Source organism: Symphalangus syndactylus, chromosome 1 (assembly GCF_028878055.3).
Source record: "Symphalangus syndactylus isolate Jambi chromosome 1, NHGRI_mSymSyn1-v2.1_pri, whole genome shotgun sequence".
Classification (NCBI taxonomy): domain Eukaryota; kingdom Metazoa; phylum Chordata; class Mammalia; order Primates; family Hylobatidae; genus Symphalangus; species Symphalangus syndactylus.
Genome location: NC_072423.2, coordinates 53,018,937 through 53,045,254, shown reverse-complemented (window position 1 = coordinate 53,045,254; position 26,318 = coordinate 53,018,937). Strand labels below are relative to the sequence as shown.

Sequence of the window (26,318 nt, the reverse complement as noted above, 5' to 3'; positions counted from 1 at the left end):
AATACTGCCTCTACTTTGCCTTAAACTGCTCATGCATTTTAAATTTTTACAAGGAATATACTAGAGTTTCTCCAATTTTGAACATGTTGCTTAGAAATGTGGTGCTTCTTCTTGGTTATTTATTTATATAATATGATTTCAGTATTTTCCTTTAGACTAATGAAAAACTTGCTGAGTGTTGAACATGAAAGAAGTTTATTAGGTCTAAGAGTAGAATACAGGTAAAGAACTGAAAAGAAAACACAGATGTATGTGTCTGTAAATATCATTAGAACTGTCTGTTCAATGTCATTTTGGCAAAAAGGCAGGAAACTAACATTTATGTGGTAACTGATCAGTGTCAGGCACTGAGCCAAGCAGTTTCTATTTTTTTTAGCTGATTTATTCCTGATGGTAACATTGAGAAGTGGGTGCTGTTTCTTCATTTTACAGATGAGGAAATTGGTGCTGAGAGAAGCTAGGTATCTTGCCTAACTTCACACAATGATAAATGGAAAGATCTGTTATTTGAGCCTGGGTCTCACCCATTCCAAAGCTCAGTATTTCCGTCACTGTGGGCCACAGGCAAGCGTTAGACTTGAAGTGGGGTCCCTAGAGAAAAGATTTTGAAAAGAAGAAGAAAATGATGGTTAGGAGACATGAACAAACCAAGGAGGAAATGAGAGACATAAGAATGTATTAGGATAATGTTGATTTTGAAAATTTCCAGAGTTTTCCTCACACTTAGTTTGAAAAGCCAAGTGATAAAAGGAACAATTTTAAGATTATCAAATGAACAGGTTTGGAATTTTGGATTTTCTATCTTTGTTCTGACATTTCTTCACACTCTATGCTGAAAATGAAGTAAAGATACCGCACATTGGATCCTAGAAACTTACTCTAAGGATCTGTGCATGGAAGGCAATCAGGTGGTTAGTAATTAATTATCTGAGGAAAGATAGCATTTGAAGACAAATATCAAGTGTTTACTGTTTATAAAAGCTTTTTTGTTTTTAATGTGTCTGCAGAAATTTTTCTATGTGGAACGTTGGCTTACCACTGCTTTTAAGTATAACATGGTACATATGACAGAGATGTGGTGAATTCTTGTGTTCTACTTAAAGAGTAACTTGTCTGGATTTCAGTAAATAGTTGTTTTCATCTTTGGATGGAGTTTGAATTCATACTAGCAGTTTTCATTTTTATGTTGATGTTCGCTGTCTCTCGTCATTACAATAGATTTATTTCAGGTATAGTCAGAGAGGATGTTGTTTCTGTGCTTATAAATGGACGTTGACACTTGAAAGGTTAAAGCTGTTACTGTTATCCTAACATCACGTTGTCATTACTGATTGTTACTGGTACCTTAGAAAACAATCCCCCCACACGCCAAAAGAAGTAAAGCCCTTTAACTGTAATGATTTTCAATGTCAATGCTATATTTTATCTACCTTCAACTCCTGAAGTAACATTTGTAATTGAATTCAGCACCTTAAGATTTCCTGACTTAGCTTAAGTGAAATATTGATTTCATGAAATTAGGTGGCAGGTGTATCCAGGAACTACTTCCTGAAAGCTTGAAGTGGCAACATAAAAGACCAAGAACATTAATTCAAGTTAAATGAGTTGGTTGGAGTTGTGCTTACTTAATAAGATGCTTGCCAAATGGTCAGAAACTGTGATATCCCAAGTTGTGTTTTTAGGAAGATTGAAAAATGAAGGGAAACAGAAGAATATTTTTATCCTTTTGTTACATAAACATAGGTAGTTCTCTATAATTTTAGCAATGGTTTAATCAGTTGCCATTTAGTTAGTTGATTAAATAGGGGCCCAGGTTTAAGATAATTTTTTCTTGAACTATTACCTTGGCTCTCCAATTCTCTTTTCTACCCCAATTACATTTACATATTCTCCTTTTTCATTGTTGGAATTGCTCTCTGGAGAGTCTCTGTGTGTCTGGTTGGAACATTGATATTGCTGTCAAATAATGCACAGGAAATCTTATTTTGTTTATAGATACATTTCTCCTCATGGGTAATCAAAACGCACATTTTTCCTAAGGAAGATATTTCTATAAAACAAAGGTAATACTTATATAACTGATTAGTAGCATTGCTTGTGGAATTTATTAATATGTATGTATAATTTTATAAATTTTAAAAACTATTAGCTTGCAACATTGTTATTTATTCTCTTTAAACATTTACATTGATCCTACTCATCTTGACCTTTATTTTACTGGTTTTAATGTACGGAAGAAGAGTATTAATATTGGCTTGTAGCAAGCATAAGCATTTCTGCGACCCCCTGCTCTGAACTTATGTTTCTCATGAATCATATTTCCTGAGGGTGAAATTGAAACAAGAACTAGGTGTATTGAATTTCTTTTCGGCCTACTACTGGATTCTTAAGATGTATTTTTATGTGTCGCATACTAAGTTTGGGGAAGGGAAGGGTGATTAAATTCACTGCTCTTTCTAGTTATACTTCCTTTCCAAAGCCTCTTGTTTCCATAAGAGGACTTACTTTGAAATTAGTCCTTTTGTAAAGTTTGTTTTTACTTCATAATTCTATCTGCATTTTACATATATATATTTCACACCATCCTAAATAACTATGATGTTTGAATTTCCCAAAACTTACAGTTTACTACAGAAACCTATGGCTTTTTTTTTCTAGAAAGCTATGTTTTAAAAAATATGTTTATATGGTAGCACTTCTAATCAAAATGGAAACCACCAGTGGACAAAATACCTTGAGAATATAGGTGGATAAAGAAGGAGGAGGAGAGAGGAGAAAGAAGCTAAATTAAATTGGCACTTGTCTTGTGTTATGAATGCCAGTCTTAACACTAGTGGTTAGGTTAGTTATTTTTAGACATTTCCTTTATCAGACATTTAAAGGTAAAACTTTTCCCATAGCCAGCAAAACGCTGAGCTGAATTCTTTTGACATTCTGCTGATCAAGGAATTTCAGATGAGTAGTACCAGAATTTTCTGGAGAGAAAGGTACGGGAGGATGAAGCAAAAATTAGATAATGAACAAGGGAACTCTGCTGTTTTTCTTTCTGAACCATAGAAAACAATTACAAATGATAATTTTTTTCTTCAACATGTAATATGCTTTTCTTCAACATGTAATATGTGTTTTATGTTGAGAAAGATACAGACACAATCGAAAATGTAAATATGAAAAGTCATACCAATAGAAAAAAAATAGAAATATTTAAATGTAACATTTAAATCCACCTTGACAGGGAAATAACTTTTCACAGTTAGAAGCTGTAAAATAAACCACAAAGGAAAAGATGGAGATAATTGGCTACATAACACTTTATATATCTGCATATGAAAAACAAAACATTAAGTCATAAACCATGGAGAAAATATTTTTAGTTAATATGCTAGAGGTATTATATAAAGAGATTATTAAAACAACAAGAAAAACCAATGACCCTCTAGCATCATGGTCAAAGGACATGAACAGCAGAGGAGCTCTAATGCATAAAACTAAGGAATAAACAAATATGTGGATAAGCATTCAGTCTTACCCTAAAACTTAAAGTATAATAATAAAAAAAAGTATAATAATAAAAAAAATCCGAGTTAAAGCAACCCTTGATAATTGTTTTTTTAGTTCACCTAATAAATTAATCAGTCTTTGCATCTCATTCTTGACTCCAAGTGATGCGTCTTGCTTATATACTGCTGGTGAGAATATAAACCAAAACAACACATTGAAAAGTCAGTTGGCATTATTCACAAAGGTCATTAAATAATCCATATCTCATGAATTAATAATGCCACTCTACAAACCTAATATAAAGTATTCTTGATTATAAGAAAGGAATATAATATGCATTAAGATATTCATATCAGTGCTATTTTAATTGTAATTAAAGGACAATTTAAATGTTCGCTGCTGCTATCAGTGACTCTCAAACTTGGTTGCACATTTGAATCATTTGGAATGATTTAAGAAAACACTGACACCTCAGCCCCATCCAGATATTTTTACTTAATAAGTGTGAAGTTGGCCCTGAAATTTGCATTTTTTTAATTTCCCTAAAATTCGAATATATAGCCAGGTTGAAGGCCACTAACTTGAAACAAGTTTACAGAATATTTTAAACCATTTGATGTGATATTTTTGATAGTTTTGTGGTAGTATGTAAAATGATATAAATATTGCTATTCAGCATTTAAATAAATTATAACTTTAAGATGGAAAGAATTAGGCTGGAAGAAAGCTTACAAAGTGCTTAGAGTTATGTTCAGGAGTTGGTATTTTGAGTGATTTTTCTCATCTTTTCTTCAATTTGCATTTAGTAATGTTCTTGTATTACAAAGAAAAAACTGTATTTAAAGGAATAGTTCCTTCTGGCCAGATATCCTAGATAGCTTCCTACTTACAGGTTATTTCTACCTATGAGTACAGAGATTTATTCTGGCTTATAAAACAATTATATGCTGATGCTAGGGTATATATCATATTATAATAAAATTCTTATAGGATTTTTTTCCTTTCTTTGATCTTAGTAATATTTTCTCATATAGTTTTCTGAAGTTTGGAATATAATGAACTCACATCAGTCATTTTTCTCTTACTACTCTACAACCATGTCAATCACTTGTCACCATTTTCTAAATACTGTCTGTATACTGGTAGCTGCCCCGGTGTTTATCCTGAACACCACCATTAACTCTCTGATGCATGTACATATCTGAATTTTGGGTACATACTTTTAAATCACTGAGTCCAGAACTAAATTCATCATATTGTCAAACTAATCTTTTCTGTATTGTCCATCTTAATTATACCACCATTCTTCTCTAGTTCCCAGTCCTAAACTCCTTCTTCTCCTTTATCTCACACATTTTGTCAGTGTCATTGTCCAAAAAACAACAAGAAAAAACCAGCCTACTGTTTTGTTTTGTTTTTTGTCTTTGCATGTATTTCTTAACTCTCTCCACATTGCTGCCTACCATTAGTTCTCTGGCGAAGCTTGCTCTATCTTCCCTGCAGGCCAGTCCTGCAGGCTTCTAACTGGTCTGTCTTCTAGGTGTATCTCAGCTTAAATCTATCTTTGTGCTAATAAATGGACAAGAGCACTTTCCTTGTTAAAGTCCTCTGTGGCTCTCTATCATCTCTTGCATGAAGTATAAGCTCCTTGCCATGGCATTTAAACTGTGGAACTAAATGTCATGCGCCATGAAGTGGTGTGGACCTTCCCTCTGGAATCTGATTCCTATCCTATTCGCTATTCTACTCCTTGCTCTGGAATCGTGTTCCTGCACACCACATTCAGTTCTGTCCATTTGTGCTTCCCTTATGCTGCTCCTCCCACGTGGTGTGGCCTCTTCATCTCCACCCCTCGAGTGAATTAGCAAAAATTTAAAGATTGATACTATCCATCATTAACTAGTTACTCTCATTAGAAGGTAATTTGGAAGTAGCTATTAAAATTCACAAAGCACACTTCCAACTGGAAATACAATCTTTATTGTAGGAAGATAGTTGTACATAAACAAAGAGAACACTATGGAAAACTCTTTATTGTAGCACTTTTTTCATGGATGAAATTAAATGCAAACTAAGTGTTCTGTAATAAGGAAATACTTAAACGAATTATGATACAGTACATATATTTTATAGACTCTTAAGAACATTACATGAATATTAAAAACATTCAAAATCTTATAATTAAACTAATTTGCATTTTTGATATGTTACTTTTTGGTAATGTCAAGTTACATTCATGCCTTATACATCTTTTCAATTTTCCGCTATTTGTAAGCAGAATATACACTTGTAAAAAAATTCATGCATGGTGTGGTGGCTCATGCCTGTAATCTCAGCACTTTGAGAGGCCAAGGGGGTTGGATCATGACGTCGGGAGATTGAGACCATCCTGGCCAACATGGCAAAACCCCGTCTCTACTAAAATACAAAAAAAAAAATTAGCTGAGTGTGATGGCGCGTGCCTGTAGTCCTGGCTACTAGGGAGGCTGAGGCAGGGGAATCACTTGAACCCGGGAGGCGGAGGTTGCAGTGAGCCAAGATCAGGCCACTGCATTCCAGCCTAGCGAGACAGCAAGACTCCATCTCAAAAAAAAAAAATCAAGTAACAATTAATAAAGTAAAATGTTAAGGCATTAAAAATTCTATAGAATATTAAGAGCAAAAAATGTTTTCATTTGTATTGAAAATAAATGTAAAAATCTAAACCATAAAGTTGAATATATGCATATATATATGAATGTAAATACAAAAAGATCTGGAAGAAATCATGGTTGACCTTTAATAGTTATTCATTCTGAGGCAGTGGATGGGATTGAGGGGAGTTGAGGAGGACTTTTAACTGGGTATAATGATGTACTTTTGCACTTTCCATGTAATTATATTTGCTTGCATGAAAACATTAATTGAATCAAGGAAAGAATCTGATAGAATTAGAGAAAAGTCACATTGTGAGGAAGAAAATAATAAACAATTTTTTTCTGCTTTGAAAATACAGCAGAGTACCCACGTTCCAATAAACAGCTGGAATTAACAGTTGTGGACGTGGCATAGTTGCTTCATTTTATTTTTAATAAAGTCTAACAGAAAAAGCTGAAGTTGCTTTGATTTCCTCTTCTTTCTCCTCAGAAGCAATGATGTCACAGATTTGTTGGGTATTGTCGTAGTTCAGAATTTGTACTTTTATTATGAATCTATAGGGGAAATATATCTAAATCTATAGCTATAACCTATTGAACATTTAAGTTATTTACCGTTTATTTTTCCTATAACAATAATGTCTTTTTGTGGAAGTATGTGTTTTTCTAGGGTCTGTACCAAAAAGTGGATTGCTGATCTGCAGAGCAAGCACAGTTGTTTAAAAAACTGGATCTTGCCAAATGCCTTTCCAAATTGATTATATCAGTTTATGCTCTCACTGGAGTATTTAATATTTCCCATTTCTGGATGTCCTCAGCCAACACATGGGATTGTCAGGCTTGAAATTTTGTTTTCTGTAAATGGTAAAATGTTAGCTTATCAACAAGCCCCTGAATGTGTTCTGAGCACTCAAACCTGGCAAGGCACTATGAGGTGAACACCAAGAATCTTTATTAAAGTCAGGGTCCTCAAGGAGCTAGTTGCTATCAAGCAGTGTGGTGGTAGACTGCACAGAACTAAATGCTACAATAATAGCATAGGCTGTAATGCCTTTGGAAGTGCAGAGAACATCATTGTGGACTACAGAGGTGATTAGTAGCTTTTAGGAGGTGAAGGTGAAGGGATCTTGACAAATGAGTAGGAAGAGAGGAGAGCAGTGGGCATTGAGGAAGAGAGAAACATGCTGAGAGGCAGCCTGATTGGAATGGACTTTAGAAAGCTAATAGTCAAACTATTACTAATTGCCCTTAAAACCTTAACCAGAAATGGATTAATAGAACCTCAAAACACATGTATTTTAAACTCACTATTTTATGGCTAAGTAAATGAGGCCTAGAAAAATAGTCAGCTTGTACAAGTCATATAAGCTCTCTCTTTGGCATCCAAAATAAAACTAGTTAGAGACTTATTGGCTTATTTAACTTGGACATTCATCAGGTTGATCTTCAGTGTGACCAGGCGATGCAGGAGTTCCCATGATCTTTTCTCCCCTTTCTTTCCATGCTTTACTGTGCTTTCCTCTGGTTAGCTTTATCCCCTGCAGGCCCTGGTCTTGTGGAGGCAGAGATAGGCACCAGCTATTCTCTTTTGTGTCTTTATAGCTAATGTTATTACTGAAAGATAATTTATACTCTTTCCTTTTATTTCTGTATTTGTTTTTGAAAAGATACTCAAAATTCCACCAGCTTACCAATTTCTGTGACCAAGTAGATAGTTTAATCTGGCTAGCCTTACTGGTGGGGAAATCAATCCTGTTTTATCGATGCATACACTGGAATCACATTGTTATGAAAGGGAGAGTCCCTAAAAGAAAAGAATGCAGGGTATGCAAATATAAGATGGCCACTGCAGCGTTTTGGTATATAGAGGCCTTCACAGACATGATTGCAGCCATGAATTTAAAAAGAATTTTGGTGATGTTCATTGCATGTGTTTTATGTCTACACATCCATGATGGTAACAGCTTTTATTTTAGTGATTAAATGTATTTCAACAAACAACTTTTGAGTACATTGGTATTGCTTGTCAGGCAATATAAAAATAAATATGTCTATCTCCTGTGGAATTTCCAAACTTGTTGGAAGTAGTAAGGGCAGGCAAGTTAAAGGTGTAAACAATTTTCAAAGAAAATAAACCATGAGAGATATGCAAAGTATTGTGATTGTTCTAAAGGAATGGGGATATCCTAGGTCATAAAAGGCTTCCCCATATGGATGGTAGCCAGAGCAGACATGGGAAACCATAGAAGCTTGGTGATTTACTGAGTTGGATTGGATTATAGGAGAGTGGTCTGAGAGTTGGAGAAGATGAAGATGAGGTAGATGCCAACTGTGTTGTAGATGACCCTAATGCTGGCTGGAGGACTTTGTGCCTCCTTCGGTGGGCAGTGAAAACCACTCATTCAACAACAACAACAACAACAACAGTGAATGGCATGGCTAAGAAGCAGTCTGAGCAGTGTTTCTGTTGTCGTTGTTTTTAAATAAGAAAATTATCTGGCACCAATGCGTAGGATGAATTGGACCTGGGAGTTGAAGTAGGGAGACCAGTTAGAGATTATAGAATTGTCTTGTGAATGAGGTAAAGATTTTTTGAAATAGAATGTAATGAAGTAAAAATGTAAGGTTTCAGGTGAACGTAGTTGGGGCTTTGTGCTGCATCAGTCATGGGTACTGGAGGAGGAAGATTATGCCCACGGTTGAGTGAGGCTAGTCGGGGATCAGGAGGAAGATCTGCTCTGAGGAGAAGCGTTTCATGTCGGGTGTGGCATCTGTTGGATAATATAATGCAGGTTGAGTTTCCCTTATTCAGAATGTTTGGGACCAGAAGTGTCTTGGATTTTGGATTTTTTTTTAAATTTTTGAATATTTGTGTTATACCAGTTGAGCATCCCAAATCTAAAAATTTGAAATCCTAAAAGGTCCCATGAGTGTTTCCTTTGAGCGTCATGTCGGTGCTCAAAAAGTTTCAGATTCTGGAGCTTTTCAAATTTTCAGATTTGGGCTACTCAACCTGTATTGCAAATACATAGTATTTTTAAGTACATAGAGATACTGTTTGTAAATTTTCAATGCTATTTACACTTCCTGGATGTGTTTTTCAATTTTATAAATTTATAGAGGGAAAATAATCATCACACTGTATTTTTCAGAGAAAAAGAGAGCTTTTGCTCATTTTTGAAGTAATCTTTTAACATTTGCTTAATAAAATTAAACATTCCTGGGAGTGCTGACTGCTAGGTGTTTTATTCCTAGTTATGCTAATCATATAAATATAGTGTAACATTTCTCTAAGTATATTTTTTGGCATGCCATGATAGGAGTTGTTGCTAAATATTATGGTGGAGAGGATTCTTTCATTATATATGATCAGGAAACACAGAGTTAAACAGGATTTTTCAGAGACTTCAATAAAACATATTAATGTATTTGGTGAGTGTGCAAAAGGAGAATGCAACATACATTTCTCAAACACATCTGAGAATGTTTTTGAGCAACACTTGGGACAGATATCCCACAGAACAGATTCTGGAAATGGTGGAGTATTGACCATTGCTGATATGATGGGAGAGAATGAGTAGCTACAGGTTGAATATAGAAATTTACATTTTAGTATGAAACTAACTCATACCAGATATAATTACAGTGTCTGTTCTTTTAATATATAAAATTTACTATTTTATTTTGTAAGATACAGTTTTTGACCTAATTGGAAATAATGTTTTTGAGCTTGCAGGGGTGGGGAAATAGGATAAAAGTCCTGAAGAGCCACCTATGGCCATGGGTTGACTGCCTCTGCATAGGAGTCAATGACATGATATATTTGTACATGATCACATCTCAGTCATCTTGGAATAAACTAAGGATAACATTTAAATTCCAAATGGTTTTCTCTTGTTTGCAACATGCCTCAAGGCTACCTGAGTCCCCTGTCATTTCATATGTATTCAGAAAATTTAGTTCAGCTCAGCCTACATTTCTATTACGTGCAAAACACTGTTGGAGTACAAGTTTATTTCAAGATTAGCTTGACATACATACATAGCGTGCTCAATAAATGTTTGTTCAATGAAAGGATTGTGTTTTTTCTTAATGATCCAGTTTAATAAAGAGGCATCTCAATTATGGATCTGAATTCTCTACCACACATATATGTATATATGTGCATATGTATAGTATATATATCTTATGTGTATATGTATCTCATTTATGATATATATATATATATATATATATCAAATACACAAATATATATATTTGTAGAGATAGGGTCTCACTGTGGTGCTCAGACTAGTCTCGAATTCCTGATCTCAAGCCATTCTTTTGCCTCTGCCGCACAAAATGTTGGGATTACGGGCATCAGCCACCATGCCTGGCCTCTGTCATATTTTCTTTAAGTTTCTTCTTCCTTTGTTTTCATTGGTGACATTACCAGAGGAAGATAACCAACAATGTCATCTTCTGCAGCCTAGTTCTTTATATTTGAAATCTACTCTGGGGAAGTCAGAATTGAGAATGAAGCAGGTCACCGTATTTAGCAGCATCTGGCTTTAAAAGTGTATTTCCTTGAAGTGCTAAATATTTGCTTAAGTGTTCAAGTTAGATTAAATAGAGGAGGCAGTTCTATGGAGAGAGAATGTGAGATAGTGGAAAGAGCACAGGCTTTGGAATCAGATTAGAATTTAGATTTCAGCTGTATCACTTAGTTGTTATCTGACTTCAGTAAGATTCCTCATCTCTGAATCTCAGTCATGTCTGTAAAACTGGGAATCATGCTTACATTTTGGAGTGGCCATGAGGCATATAGATAATAGTCATGAAAGCCCAGGCACATTATAGATGCTCAATAAATGGTAGCTATAGTAATAGATGTGTTGCTATCATTCTTCTCCCTGTCCCCTTACTATGTTATCAGTTATTTTTAATACTATCCACATGTGAGAGACTGTGGACGAGCTGTGTGCACATGCCCAGGTCTTCACTTATTTTTGATACTGAGATGAAAATGAAATTAGAAATTAAAATCTTTTTAAAAATTAAAATACTACCTGAGCCAATTCTTTAAGCAAGCTGTGAAATATTAATTTCTTTCCATTTATCATTCTTTTTACATTTAGATGTTGCTTACTATGGTTAGTAGTAGCAGTATTAATAAAATAAGTCACAATTTTTGAACACTTACCACGTACCAGACACAGTTCTAAGTGCTTTATATGTTTTAACGCATTTAGTCTTCGGATTAGTTCTCTAGGACATAGTGAGTTTTATTATCCACATTTTAGAGTCGAGGGACCTGTGACCTAGAGAAGTGAAGTCCAACATGACACAGCTCCTAAATGGTCCCGACCTTGTTGAACTCAGGCTGACTGGCTCCAGAGCCGACAGTCTTCCTCGTTGTTCGCCACCACCTTCCCCAGCATAGGGATGGTAATATAGCATGTCATGACATGTGTAGTTGTAGAGGAACAATTATCAGTGTCTAGGTGTATATGTGGCATGTTCTTTACTAGATGTCTATAATTAAAGATAACCACCTCACCTCCTATTTTAGTTGAGGGTCTTCGAAAATTATGATACAGATCATATATTTTGGTTTATACTTATATAGGGCTATTCCTTAATTTCCCTGTAGATCCTGTTTTAAAATAATACTAAGCAAACTTTTGTCCCTGTATTAATGTTTTGGAATTTTTGATTCCTAAAACAATAGGTCCATTTAGTGAGTGTGGCTGTACGAATCGCTATAGTCTATCTAATGATATCTTTTTAAGAGTTCTAAATTCAAATGTCTGTCTCTACTTGTTGTACAAACAGAGATACACATCGAGGTCTGGAGTTCGAAGTTCTTTCTCTAAATTTAAGAATTAAAGTGTACAACATATATTATTTGATAACTGTCTTTTGTCTTAATCGCTCCTGATAAAAAGAGTACCAATACTGCATTTTAACATTACTTTAGAGACGCATTGCATATCAAAAACCACATATCCTCACATAGAAAATCACAAAATATCTTCCTTTGAAATGTGACCCGTCTCTTATTTGATGGATTATTTCCATTTATGTTTATATTTTCTAAATCTTTCTTATTCCTCTTATGTTAGTACACAATAAAACCTTTCACTAGTGATTGTAGAGAGACCATGAAGTCTGGGACACTGTTTCTTCACTATCAAATTTGAGGCTTAATATAGATCATTTTTTATTGGAATTATTCAGATAACTTATATAACTATACACATATATTACATACATATATATATATCATTCAGATAACATATATAAAGGACTCTAAATTTTAAGATCTTATTTTCAGTCATTTTAGAGAGTTTCTTATGACAGTAATATTTCCCAAGAGTAATAAGTTCATTTGGCCTTGGTTTTTCTAGGGTAGTTTGTAATCATCTAGGTTACTGAGTTGTCAACTGATGTACACTGGGTTACTATGTGTGTTTAGGAGCCATCCTCATTCTTCTCCACTAGTAGGGACATGCCCATTAAATAAATAAATCTAAGGTTGCATTATTAATTTTTTAACATCTAAAAATCATTTTTGTGAAGTATATACAGAGTTTAGTCCACAAATTCTAAACAATTTTCACAAAGTGAACACAGATACTGTATCAAGAATTAAAATATTACCTGCACCCAAGACCCACCTAACTTACTCTTAAAATATATTCTTTATATTTTCTCAAAGCTAACATTTGAAATGCTTGAAAGAAGCAATTATTTTTTGAAAGAATGAGCATATAATTGTTTATATTAATAGCACTTAGCACAGTAACTAATTATGATGTTTAATAACTGCTTGAATTTGTTGAGTTTTTATGCTTTTGTTGTATAGAATTAATTTTTTTACATTCCCATATTTAGAAAATGAGGCTAAAAGAAATGTTAGCAGGAAATAGATTACATCTGAAATTTTTATTAAGACATAACATTAATATAATAAAATAGTTTAATATTTGTATAACTTAAATATTATAAATCATTATGTTATATATAAAGGAATAGTGGCTCACAATTATATTTTCTTTGTCATGCCTGCAAATATTCTTCCAATTGCATTCCCCAGGTATTCTGTCTGGGGATACTTTTAAAAGTATTTAATAGATAGGCCTTTCATTCCTTTCACTAAGTATTCACTATTGGTAAAATTGTGTGTGTTCCATCAGCAATTTGATAATGTAAAGCAATAGTTTTTCTGTATTTCACACAGCACTGGGGCTCTGTAAAGCATCTCTAGGGGTTCTTTGATGTCTAGACAGTTTAAATTATGCCTGCTCCCTTGCCTCCAGATTCCACCCCTGTTCTGCTTCAGGGGTTGTGGGAAATGAAAACAAACCAGAAGGGTCCACAGCCTTACAGTCCAGGGGGAAAAACAAACAAGTAGAATAAGCTATATATCTACCCTGGCAGGTGTATAGGAAAGGGCCCAACTGTAGGGGATTGGAGAAAGAAAAGAATTGGGGACAAATATTGTCCTGCTTATTTATTTCTAGTTATATCTATTATATAGAAATACATGAGCTTTGTGAACAAAATGAAAACATCATAGAAGTATTAGGGAAAAAAATATCAAAGCCACCTTTTAGCCCAGTGCCCCAGTTTTTTCTTCCCAGCCTCCCCATAGGCAGCCAAATTTGGCTTTGGTGGGTTTCCTGTGCATTGTCCTATTTGTTGAAATGGTAAGATGAAGAATCGTGTTTTAAGTTGGAAAACTAACTTTGTTTTCTTCCTTTCTTTTTGTTTTCCATCTATAAATCGGGATATCGTGGTTTTTCCAATTCATCTTGTTAGAAAGTAAGTAAATTTGAAATTTCAGAGACTTTTAAATTAAAACTTGGATGTTTTATTATTTCATATACACACACATATAGTTACAGGATTTCAAACTTCTAAATTCCGACTGAGGTGATGAGCTTTTGCATTAACTGTGAAGAAAATTTTATTGAATAAATTAAAAATAAGAACCATTACATAGAAGGCAATCAATTCTATCTAAGAGTACAGACTTTTAAAGCATGTACATCTGCCTCATTTTTTATTCACAGTTAATTATTATGTTTAACATATATATGTATATACAATATATAGTATACATGCCAATTCTATTTTTTTCTGAATATAAAAATAATAAAATTACATAAGACTTCTATTTATTTCTATTCAATAGCAATTAAGATATTTCTGCAGAAAATGTAGTCTAAATTTTCTGTAGTTTATGAAATTGATGAGGATAACAGCAATAAGGAAATGGTGTGAAATGTTTTTGAAATACAATTTCTTGTGTATATTTTGCATTGGATGAATCAGTTACCTTTTAATAAGCATTTAGCTCTTTTGATGCCTATTTTTCATTGTTTTTTTAAAAAAATGGACCAGAATAACTAGTTTTTCCTCCATAAATGAATGAAACTTGTGTGCTTAAAACTAAGTGACTAATCAGTGAGTGATTTTAGTTGTAAAATTTGCATTTGGTTGCAAATTATTTTCTAATGCAAATGTTGTATAGTTTTGAAATAAAACAAGTTTCTTTTGGGAAAGATTTATAGAAATTGCAATCGTTATTGAGACTTTGGAGATGTTGTGATTGTGAATTACATATTTTAAAATTTTTCCATAGTAAATCTTGTGTTTATTGAGTTACTAAACAGTACAATTTAATAATATATTCATGCTTAATAGAGCTTATTATCTGTAGAAAACTGGGTGCTTATCACATGTTTGCAGCAAGCACAGCATTAAATTGCTATTTAATAGCCAATTTATCTTCTACAATTATCTTTAGCTTGCTATACCTTAGAAAGGAAATGTAAATTATAGTAATGTTACATTTGTTTAGTACTTAGTCGTTGCCTTTAAATCTGTATTATTATTTAACGTGCTGAATCTGAGTTCTTGGAATCATGTGCATTAGGGCCTTAGGAATAAAGAGAAGAAACAGCATTGTGAGGTTTCATATTAGGTGAACAATTTTATTAAGTTATATTTTTAAAATTCTACATTGTGTCATTTTTATGTATTGGATTCTATTTTACTTGTCGTGTTAACATCTTCTTGCCAAGTCCCTACGGAAAGTCTGTATTTCTGACAGTTCTACTAAATTAAAACTCCAAAAATCTGGCATAATCATTCTTAGCTTCAAATTTTCTATGCTTTTGTCTGAAGACTATAATGTAAAAATATGTATTTGCAATGTTCAGTATAACATGTATTGCATAATTTATTTGGAATTTATTCATGGAAAGACATTTCTGGGGAGATGAATATATTTTACTTTATAGATATGCCTGGGCCCACTCTAAATACGGGAAAAATCTTTTGTGAGAGAAAATAATGAAATGAGGTCTGCAAACTTGTAGGAGCTTCATGTGGAAAGATATTACCTAAACACAACATTATTTCCATGTGTACTTTAATGTTACAACTGCATTGTTCTGTGACCAAATTTATATTAAGATTCTTGTTTCCTGTCAAATTCAATGGAGTCATATTTATATGTTGGCACAGAGAAGCTGCTTCCTAAAATAATTGTCTTTGTAGGATGATAATACTTATAAATCCTTATGACTATGTTGTATATATATGCTGCCTTGCTATTAAGTGTGTTCTGGCAATTCAGCATATTTGACTTTTCCATTTTACTGGTGAGTTTTCATTATAAGTAAGAGATTTGATAGTCTTGATCTTTAGAAAACTTTTAATTAGGAGCACAAATTATGTCTTTATCCTCAAAATTTAAAGTTAGAATTCTGAACTTATGAATTCGAAGTTTGAAAGCTTCATATCCTAAAGGCTGTATTGTCTCAGAATGTGAATTAAATACCCATAATTCCTAAGAAGCATGTGAGTGTAGTGGGGGTAGGGCTTTTAACTAAAATTGGTTTGACCAGATATTGATATTTTGGCATATTAGGAAGTAAAATGTATATGGATGTATAATTTTAAAAGGCAATAATTGTAGCTCTGAATTTTAGCTTCTAAATATTAGTTTGCAATCAAAACACAAAATTTGTTCTAAAATCTACTCCAGGAAATATATACGTACTTTATATTTTATAAACATCATTCAAGTATATGAACTCATTCTAATAATGTTTATACATATGTACTTTGATATTTTAAATGTTAGTTTAATGCTGTTTGATTTCTTTAAAAAGTGATCTTACATTCCAATCACTTGCATGTTTACTACAGAATTCTGTTAGCTGGACAGAATTTCCCAACACATATGTCTTTGACATATCTAACTGAGAAAAGGATGTCATTGTAGAGGCTGTATCAGAGATAGAAACACATATGTACATTCTTATTTTGCCATGCGAGAAGTGCAGTCCTGTGAGTAACTTAAATACTTATAATTTCAAATCAGTTCTTCCCTGGTTTATTATTCTTTTGTTGCGTTTAAACCTATGGGATGGAGCTGCTCTTGAACTTGGTGGTTTTTTTTTTTTTTTTTGATCATTCAAGTGCAACCATCAAGTTGTCTGTAATATTTAAAAGCTAAGGCTTCATGGTGTTATTTGTAAAATAATACCACATAAGTATTTGGGCTTTGGTTTCTGTAAAATACAGTGTTGGTTACTCTATGAATAAAAGCATAATTTCAATTCAAGAGACTTTTGCCTGAAGCCTTATAAGACAGATGCATCTGATTAACTTTGGTGAAACTGGACTGGCCCTTTATTGTAATGTAGATGTTTTCAGGGTTGAGAGGGTATTTTTAAAAGGATTGCAAAGAGGTCTTTTTTTTTTTTTTTTTTTTTTTTTTTGAGAGAGAGCGAGTGAGACTCAGAGAACAGTTTTGCAATAGAAGCTGTACCTCAGACTGCTTCATTTTTGCACACTTTTATTTTCTAGTGGAACCTCTCCATTAGCCTGTCTGAATGCAATGCTTCACACTAACACTCGAATAGGGGATGGAACATTCTTCAAAATCCCTGGCAAGTCAGGCCTCTATGCTCTCAAAGTAAGTTGCATTGTTCTGCATATTGTTATTACTATTATCATGCATTTTTTCAGACGTGAAGGTAAACAAAATTAGATTTGAAGAGTAGAAGAACGACTCCTATGCCTTTTAAATGTTTACAGATGTCTTAAAAATGATTTCATATTAAGAATAAACAATGACATTTTTCTTTAAGGAAAGCATATCTGTGGTTTCACTCCATGACATATGGTAATGGAGAATAGTTGTAGCTTCCTTAAAATTCTTGATTCCTTAAAATTTATGGGGAGGAGTGTCATGGGTCATTGGCCAGGAGTTTAAGATGATCAGAGTTACCATAAACTCTTCGACTTAATGACCATCAGTTGATATACAGGCTTCACACCTGTATGCCCTTGTCTTTTATAAAAATAAGACATTTATTCATTCTGCTTGAAAACATTGAATTAAATCTAGTATTCAATTTTAAAACAAATGGTGATCTCAAGGAAGTTTTACTAATGCACACTTGTATGAGAAGAAGAGAGAAATAAAAGCTTCAGATAACTGAGTCTGAATTATTTTAGTATAATTATTTTAAAGGCATTCCCATTTTTATCTAGGGGAAATGCCACCTGAAATGCAAAATTCCAGAAGACAAAAGCTTATAATCTACAAATGGTTGTGTAACTTGGAATAAGTAAATTCATTTTGTTATTTCTTAGAAATTAAAAAGAAGTCTCTGCTTTAATAAGTCATGGATTATATTTAAAGTTCATTAACTACATATAAGTTTTTTTTTTTAATGTCAAAAGTTAGACAACAAAGCAAAGATTCTTCTTTAGCTACTAAGCATCAGGCTGTGGTCTACTGTGTGTGTTTCAGAAAATAACACAGGTTAATCAGAAAGACTTGTAATTTTTCCATTGCTTTTTGTAGCAAGTTGGGTATTTAAGTAACTGATTAAAATTCTGAGTTGGTAAGCCATTTCTTTACATGAGGAAAAATGTAGAATTGAAAAAAAATGGAAACAACATATGTCAAAAGGAAACTTTTTTTGGGTATAGATTTTAGAAGTTTATCCAAAAAAAATCAACACTAGCAATGGGCCTTACCCAGTTTTTTTTTTTAACTGAAGAATGATTTTACATTAAAAAGTAAATCATTATTGAAATGTTAAGTCACAAATAAGTGATCATACTGTAGGATTCTGCAAGTATTTTGAATGTTTTTAGTTGCTAATACATCTTCTCCATAAATCATCACTTTTCAAAATAATATAGAAAGAGGAGTCGTCATGCCCAGCAGATGGCACGTTGGATTTAGTCTGTGAATCTGAATTGGATGGTACAGATATGGCCGAGGCAAATGCCCATGGAGAAGAAAATGGAGGTAAGTGTGATGAATTCCAAAATATAATCCCTTGTTCTCTTAAAAGTTATATAGAATGCCAGTGATTCATTAATTGAATTTCCCACCATTATCAATACAGTTTTCTTCTAAATTTTTACCCGAGATTTATTATCAAGGTGTTTTGATTCAAAAATGATGAAATCTAAAAGAAATATATAGTTCTTTGCTTTTGTTGTTTTTTAACAGTACATATTTCCCTGAATAATTTTCTTAAATACTTCTTTAAGTATCAATATATTTCTCCTGCAAAGTGAGAGGGTTACTGGGGGCATCTAGTGGTTTCATTCCTGTGGGAGGATTGAGAATGCTAATGTTTTATTTCTGATTTTGCTGATTTTTCCTGTAATCACAAGTAGTTTTATAACAGCTTTGTTCCTTGGTTTGTCTTTTGCAAATGAAGCTCAGTGTTATCATTCCTCACAGAGAAAAGAGGGCCAAATAAGATATTTTCTTGTTAGACACTTTTGAGAAGTCAGTGACCCTTCCAGAATTTTAAGGGGGGTGGGGGGGGTGCATTTTTCACCTCTGAATTTTATCCTCTGAATTTTATACGTGAACTTATTTTTGTCTTCTTCAAGACAATTATATTGTGATTCTTTTGGTGTATGTAATTCTGCGCTGCAATTTTGGCAAATCTTTGTCCCACAATAGCTGCAGTGCTCTCTTCTACTCTACCCACTGGTTCCACAAAGGGACCCAGATCATGATTTGAGAGAAAACTGTGTAATTAAAGTCTCTGTCAGTAGACTCATAGGAATCAGTAAATTACCTTTAAACAAACAAACCTTAAAGGATGCTTGCAGAAATATTGTATTTCAGTAATAACCCAAAGTCATTCATTTTATTAATGGCCATGGAGTCCCTTTGTTTGTCCTCTGCATGCTCACTGAATGCTCTCTTTAAACTTGTGTGCTGATAGACCCTGTAAGACTGATACTGCTTCCGTTCCTCTCTGATCTGTAGCAAAGGTTGTGAATTTAATATAGGAAAAACACAGTTTATTGTCCTAAGGAAATTACAAGAATGGCTGCAGACTGCTTTATGGATGTTTTACTTTTCATATGACTTGTTGTCCCTATTCCCAGGCTTTTTGAGCATCCCCCCAATTGTTGTGGTAATGGTGTGAACCCTGGCTGGTCTTTGTGATTAGAGAGGGGAAAAGGCAGAGAATCACAGTAATTTCTGGCTTTCTAAAAGGGGAGGTGGGTGGGGCATACTTTTCCCTTTTAGGAGGGTGAAGGAGAATCTTAACTGCAGTTGCTCCTAGTGTGGCGCTCTTGCCTGGGTGAGTGCTCATGTGCTCTCCCAACATATATACTGAGCTTCCTTCATGTGCCAAGTACTATTCTTCACATTGCAGTTACAGCAGTGAAAAACAAAAGCAAATCTCTCATGAAGCTTATTTTCTTTGAGAGACAGAAAATCAGCAAATAAATATCTAAAATGTATAGGTTATTCAGTGGTGACAAGTGATATGGGGCAAAATAAATAAGGGAGTGAGGGAGTAGGGGAGAGGGTTACATTTAGGAAAGACCTGAGGAGCATGAGAGAACAGGCATTCAGGGCAGAGAACTCCAGGTAGAGGGAACAGCAGTTACAAAGGCATTGAGACAGGAGAGTTCCTGGAATATTCCAGAGATAGGAAGAGGCTGGTGTGGCTGTGAAGCCAAAGTGAACAAGGGAGAGTATGGTAAGAAACAAAGCCAGGGAAGTTATGGGGGCCAGGTTATATAGTGCCTTGATGCTGGCTTTTGTTTTGAGTGAGATATTAAGCCATTGTAGAGTTTGGAGCTAGAAAGGCAATGGTCACATGTAGGCTTTAGCAGGATCACTAACTACAAAAAAGATAGGAGAACAAGGAAAAAAGCAGGGAGACCCATTAGAAAGCTATCGTCATAATCTAGAGGAGAGGTGTTGTTGATTTGAAGGAAAGTACTAGCAGTGGATGGGATGCAAAGTGATTGGATTCTGGTAGATCCAACAGAAGCTGCTGGCAGATAAATGTGAGTGTGAGACAGAGAAAGGAGTCGGGGGTAACTCCAGAGTTTGAGTGTGTGAGCAAGTTGAACAATAGCATCGTCCTTAGTTTAGATGGAAGAATCTTCAAGGGAACCAGTTAAGGGGAGGGGCGTTGTTGATCAGGAGCTCAGTTCTGGACATGAGATTCTTTTTCAAGATCTAGGAGGATGTGTTAAATAACTGATTTTATCTCTCTGAAAATTATGGGAAAGATCCTTGTTGGAGATACTGATTTGGAAGTGGCCAGTTTATAGATGGTAGTTAAAGACAGGAAACTGGATGACATTTCCAAGGAACTGAAGGTAAATAGAAAAGAAAAAAGACCCAAAGACTGAGCTCAGGAGCACTTGAATTTTAAGAGCTTAGAGAGAGTGTAGAAAACAGTGAGACTGAAGGTAAATGGACATGGTAAGATTTTCTGTCCTGGAAACCAGATGAAGAAAGTGTTTTTGAGGGTGAAGCGACTCAAATGTGTCAATGCTTTTGATAATGTGAATTCATGATGAAGATTAGGAAATTACCACTGGATTTACCTTTATGAGTGTATTGATGAATTTGGCAATGGTAATTTTTGTGGAATGGTAAGACCATAGCCTGAATAAGGTGGGTTCAAGAGAATGGGAGGAGAGGAATTAGAGACCACAAGTGTAGACAATTCTTTCAAGGAATTTTGAGGTCAGGGGAAGGAATGGAATGGGAAAATGGCTGGAAAGGAAAGAATCAAGAGACAGTTTAAAAAAATGGGAAACAATTATTAGCAAATTATTCACTAATGGGAACATTTCCGTTGAGGAAAATTGGTAATGTGGCAGGGGTGTTCTGTTGTCATGCTTTGGTTAGATGAGGGAGAATGGGACCTATTCCGCAAATGGAGAGATTGGTCTTAGCAAGAGATGTAGACAAGTGCTCTAAAGGAGGCAGTAGGAAAAGCGAGGGTGTTTCAGTAGAAGTGAAGGTAGGCAAGTACTTGTGGAAGGGGCTCATAGAAGTTTGCTTGTGTGTGTGTTATTTTTCTCAGCAAAATAGAAAAGTAGTCCATCAGTTAAGGGTGAGAATAGGGGAGGTAGTTTTGTAGACTTACGGAGAAGATATAAAATATTTGTCTGAGAGAGTCTGACAGCATTAAGGACATTCTTAAGGTTAGTCATCCTGAATTTACTGGGAGACCAACCTACATGGTTGTCCATTTTTCTCCAGTCATGTGCAGGACCACTCTACAAGCACAGAAGATGTGTATAGTGACTGAAGCTGGGGTTTTGCCAAATGTAAATGATGAAGCAAGAGAGGAAGAAAGGAGTTAAGGGTATATGAAGTGGAGTAATGAAGGCAAATGTCCACAGAATTTAAGCTGTGATGTAGAGGTGAGTGAAGGATTGTGTGAAGAAGGAAGTCTCATTGGTGTGAAAATGTTGTTTGATTTGGTGTTCTGAAGGAAATGAGTTGGAAGTATAAGTGATGTGAGAGTGGAATGCATGGATTGAATTTAGGATACTATTGGGGATGTATTTTCAGAGCTGATAAGAAAGAAGGGGGCTAGGTTTCAGGCTATCAAGAGTGCTTAGGCCATGTGTACACTCAAGAGTTGCCTGGATGAGGTGGCATCAGTGGCTGAAATTCAGCACCCCTCCATTTGCCCAACCTAGTGCTGTGGAATGGGACTGGGTCCACCTGGAAAAAAGATTTCCTTTTCTTTTTTGCACAAAGATGTTTTAAAGGCTGGTGGTGGCCCTTGCATAAGATATTAAAGAATCATCAGCATGGATATTGAAACAGACAATTATAGTAGAACTAACATTGACAAGATGTCATATTAGCAGCTAATATATTCAAAAAATGAAGGAGAGTAACCAAGAGTTGGCAGATAAGTACAGTAGGTTGAATAGTTAGTAATATAGTCCGATGACATGAGATACAATGCTGGAGGCATCATAGGAACCAGGGAGGGAGAATGGTTTGGAGGGAAGAGTGAGGGGAATATAGGTCACTTATTCCATTTCCAGGCCCAGTGGTACAAGAGGTATAGAAAAGAAAAAGGCTACCACCTGAGAGCATTCCAGAGGAACCAGTGTCCTGACTGGGAAGACAGCCAGATTTTGTATATTAAGACATAAAGGGAGTTTTCAGAGAAAATATGGAGGCTGCGGGAGATTTTGATAATGACATCCTAAATTCCAGAGGAAATCTTGGGAGTTTAGTAGCTGAGAAAGGGTGACAGATAGCATGAGAGCACTCGGCCAATAGTGAAACCAAAGCAGGGATAAGCAAACTTCCCTAATGTAAAATATGAATAGGCACTTCACCAAATAACACATACCCAAACATATCCAGCTAATGTGACAAAAATTAGATTTCCTGACCTCTCCTTTGAAGTTGCATTCGGGAAATTACTTTAGGAAATCACTGAAAGAATAGTAAATAGCTTATTTCCCTGAGTATTCCTTGACTTGCTCACTTTTGCATCTTATTGCAAACCACAATTGCATCTCCATGTAAGTACCCTGTACCTCTATGTATAGCTTATTAATCTAGCCTCAGGACACATTTTCAAACCTAGATATTGAAAATGTATTGAGTACTTTGTTATTTTGTTTTATTTTTACCTCTGAGGGAACAAACTTAGGTTAAATGTCCCATCCAAATTGCAAGCCCAGGTGTGACACCAAAGGCCAGACTGTCATTACTCTGATACCTTGCCTGGAACCACAGGGAACACTTAGTAGCCAGTCATCATTGGTACCGTTTGCCTTTCCAATGCTAGTTCACATCCATTATGATCCTAAACTTAAGACTTTGACAAAGAGGAACCCTTGGCTTATCCCAATAAAATAGTGGGATACCACATGATTTCTTACAATTCAGTAATAGATTTCAGGAAACTGAACTGCTTTAGGTGATTTCCTTGCTTACTCTGTTTCTAATATATATTTGAACCAAAAGTTAGAATGGATATACTTTCCACACTTCCTACAGCTGTACAAATATACTTTGAAAATGTGATCAGAGAGAGAAGGTTGGGTATATGAGTGGATGTGTGTGTGTGAGGGAGCAAGAGAGAGGGGTGTGGGAGAGAAAAGTTGGAAAGGAAGGAGAGAGGGAGTGGGGGATGAGTACACCATCTGTTTTGCTATTTTATTCATCCATCTTTCTTATATTCATCCTTTGGGATGAAAGACTGGGGAGTATTGAGAAGAATATTAACCATCAATTTGTAACATACCCTTGATGCGTTGAAAGAATAAGCCGCTGCTACCATAGTGTTATATCAGATTGACAACTATTTATTGACATTTGCTGTACCATTTAGGGGATAAGCAGAGAAGTATTTCAGAAGAAAGTATTTTGTAAAAACAGATAAGAAATCTTAGCAGTCCGATTCCAGTCATTAACACTTGAGTCCTTAGGCAGAGTTAAGGTAATGATTATAATACTTTAGTCCTCTTCTTGGGATCAACTGGGCAGGGAAACATTCTTTTAAAATGGGAGATGTGTTGCCAAGGTACTTTGTTATAAAGTTTTGTTGAAAATTTTTACAGTGTAGGAAAAGTGGTATATTTTTAATTGTGGAATTTACAAGACACAGGACTATGGTTATGTGTTTGACTTCTGAAGAGTTTCTCAAGTTAATAATAATTAGACTTGAGAATGTAAGCTGTTTACATTTTACAAGCTAAGCTTTAGAGATCAAAGAATGATTTAGGTGAATTACTTGATATATCTGTGTTGACAACCCATGACGATTTATGCCTATGTAAGTATAAATCTGTGCCACCCAAATAAAATATTATAAATTTTATGGTCTATTTTAGTCAGAGATGTATGGGTATGTTTGTGTCTGAGTTGTTTTCTGAGCATAATACATTGATATATCATGAGTTTCCTAACACATATTAAGTTGACTCACAATGCGCTGCTGGTCTGCAGAACTCATACATATTTTATATGAGATGATACCATCAGTAGACAGTCTTCGCTCTCTTCATCCTCTATCTATAAATTGTTATTAACGAGAAAAATTAAGTATCTCTTTTTGTGGCCCTAATATAGTTCGTGCTTAAAATCAACAGCAACCATCCTATATATTTCTTTTTAAATGAGGAAACTAGAGATTGTACACATTTCATCCACAGAGATCAAAAAAGGTTCTGCTTGCTATTAACCCTAATGGCTTTCAGGGAGGAAGCAGCACTCTAGCAAGGGAATTCGTATTTTAAAAGTTTCTGTTGGGGCGAAAAAAAAAAAAAAAGAACATGAATCTTATGTTTTACACCTTAGATCCCAGGGCAAATAATGATTCCAACATTTGAAGAATTTTGTGGAGTCCTTTTTCATTATTCTTTATGGCCACTTTTATAAGTGGGTTTCTGATTGTGTGATTCTTGGCAGAGTTGTGTTAACTTAATGAAACATTACTCAGCTCACTCTTTGTTTTCATTGGCTCAGAGGCTACAGTTTGAGAGGTCTTTTATCAAAAGTGAAAAGTGTGTTAAGGAGGCCTGAAGTGTGTGAATATAATCTCAATTGAGACATCAGTTACATGCAGATGAGAAGCTTCATGGAGAAATTGGGGCATACATTTAAAAGGTCCGGACACCCTGGGGAGTAGTTACACTGACAGCTCATGAGGCAATTTTATACAAGGCTACAAAAAAGGAAAATGAGGGTGACCGTGGAGTTGTGATGGGAGTGTTTTGAGTAACTTTGGAAGATGTTGCCCACCTACCCAGTGTCGGTTGGTATTCCTGGTCTTGTTTTGCTGGAGGTTTTACAGTAACTTGCCTGTGAATGCTCCAGTGTAGTTTTACATTGGATGTTGTGTGTCTGCATCTTTGTGTTCAGGAGGGTGGGGGTAGGAGAGTGTCAACAGGCTTCTACATGATTGTGGAGAAAGACAACACAGCGTGACCAACTACCCGGCAGCCATTCCTAAGAATCTTGCTGGTGACAGGAAGGATATTCCTTCTATGCCTGAACCAGGTCCCCTAATTTTGGGAGGTTAAGCTAATTTGTCTTTCATCCAACAGCTCTGCATTTTAGGCAAGAACTTTGTTTGCTCATGGAGACACCTGCTCTACATTGGTGGCCTAGAAAAACTTAAGTATGTGAAAATTATGTTGTTTTAGTTACACATTGAAGAAAACACAGAGGAAAGCGAATACTCTTCACAGTCAGAAATGACCATTGGCAGGATATAGAACTTCCACTGCCCACTCTTTCTCCTTCTCCTTTCTTTTATCCCAGCCCCCAGATTATACAGTTCACGAGAAGCGTGAGGAATTTCAAAAGATCATGAAGCCCTGGTTCCTCTCTCCTGCCAGTGTTTTTCTTAAACCAGTCAATTGAAGTAGACAATATTCTAATAGTATATGATCAGGGGGATAGAAATCGCACAGTCCCCCCCTTATAGTTCTCCCCGTGTTCTTGATAACTTTTATAGAGTAGATTTTTTTCTTTATGTTGAAATCTTTTGTGCTTTTAATTAAGCTAATTTCCTCCTTTTTTTTTTCTGTGCTCTGATGATAAACAACAGATGGTCAACCCCTTCATCTTAACTTCTCCAAACGACTTATCCCAACTCTTTCAAACATTACTTACAGACACTTTTCATTTCTTTTATCTTTTAGAGACCTCTTTTTCTTACATATTTCCTCTTGAACTGTGAACTTCATTCTTGTCTAAATGGATTTTGGTCAATTTTAACAGTCCAGAGTCATGTAGGAAAAAGTTTTCTTTTTAAATGGGATAAAGTGACCCATTTAAGCATACTTTCATCTTTCTTCTTGAATTGTGAGATAAATATTTCATAATATAAAGATCGA

The 26,318-nt window shown here is 34.9% G+C and overlaps 1 protein-coding gene across 8 annotated transcripts in view; it reads left to right on the top strand.

The window, feature by feature from the left end:
- Positions 1 to 26,318, top strand: part of ASXL3 (ASXL transcriptional regulator 3) — a 176,880-nt gene that overhangs the window by 49,808 nt on the left and 100,754 nt on the right. For 6 of the 8 annotated variants that reach the window (XM_063610251.1, XM_055234982.2, XM_055234990.2 and 3 more), the window contains 2 exons: positions 17,004 to 17,112; positions 18,354 to 18,462. In XM_063610251.1, coding sequence (XP_063466321.1) covers positions 17,004 to 17,112; positions 18,354 to 18,462 — 218 coding nt within the window. Of the gene's footprint in view, positions 1 to 13,860; positions 13,944 to 17,003; positions 17,113 to 18,353; positions 18,463 to 21,699; positions 21,864 to 26,318 lie in introns of those variants that run through there. The other 2 variants (XM_063610145.1, XM_055235009.2) reach the window with 2 other exon arrangements.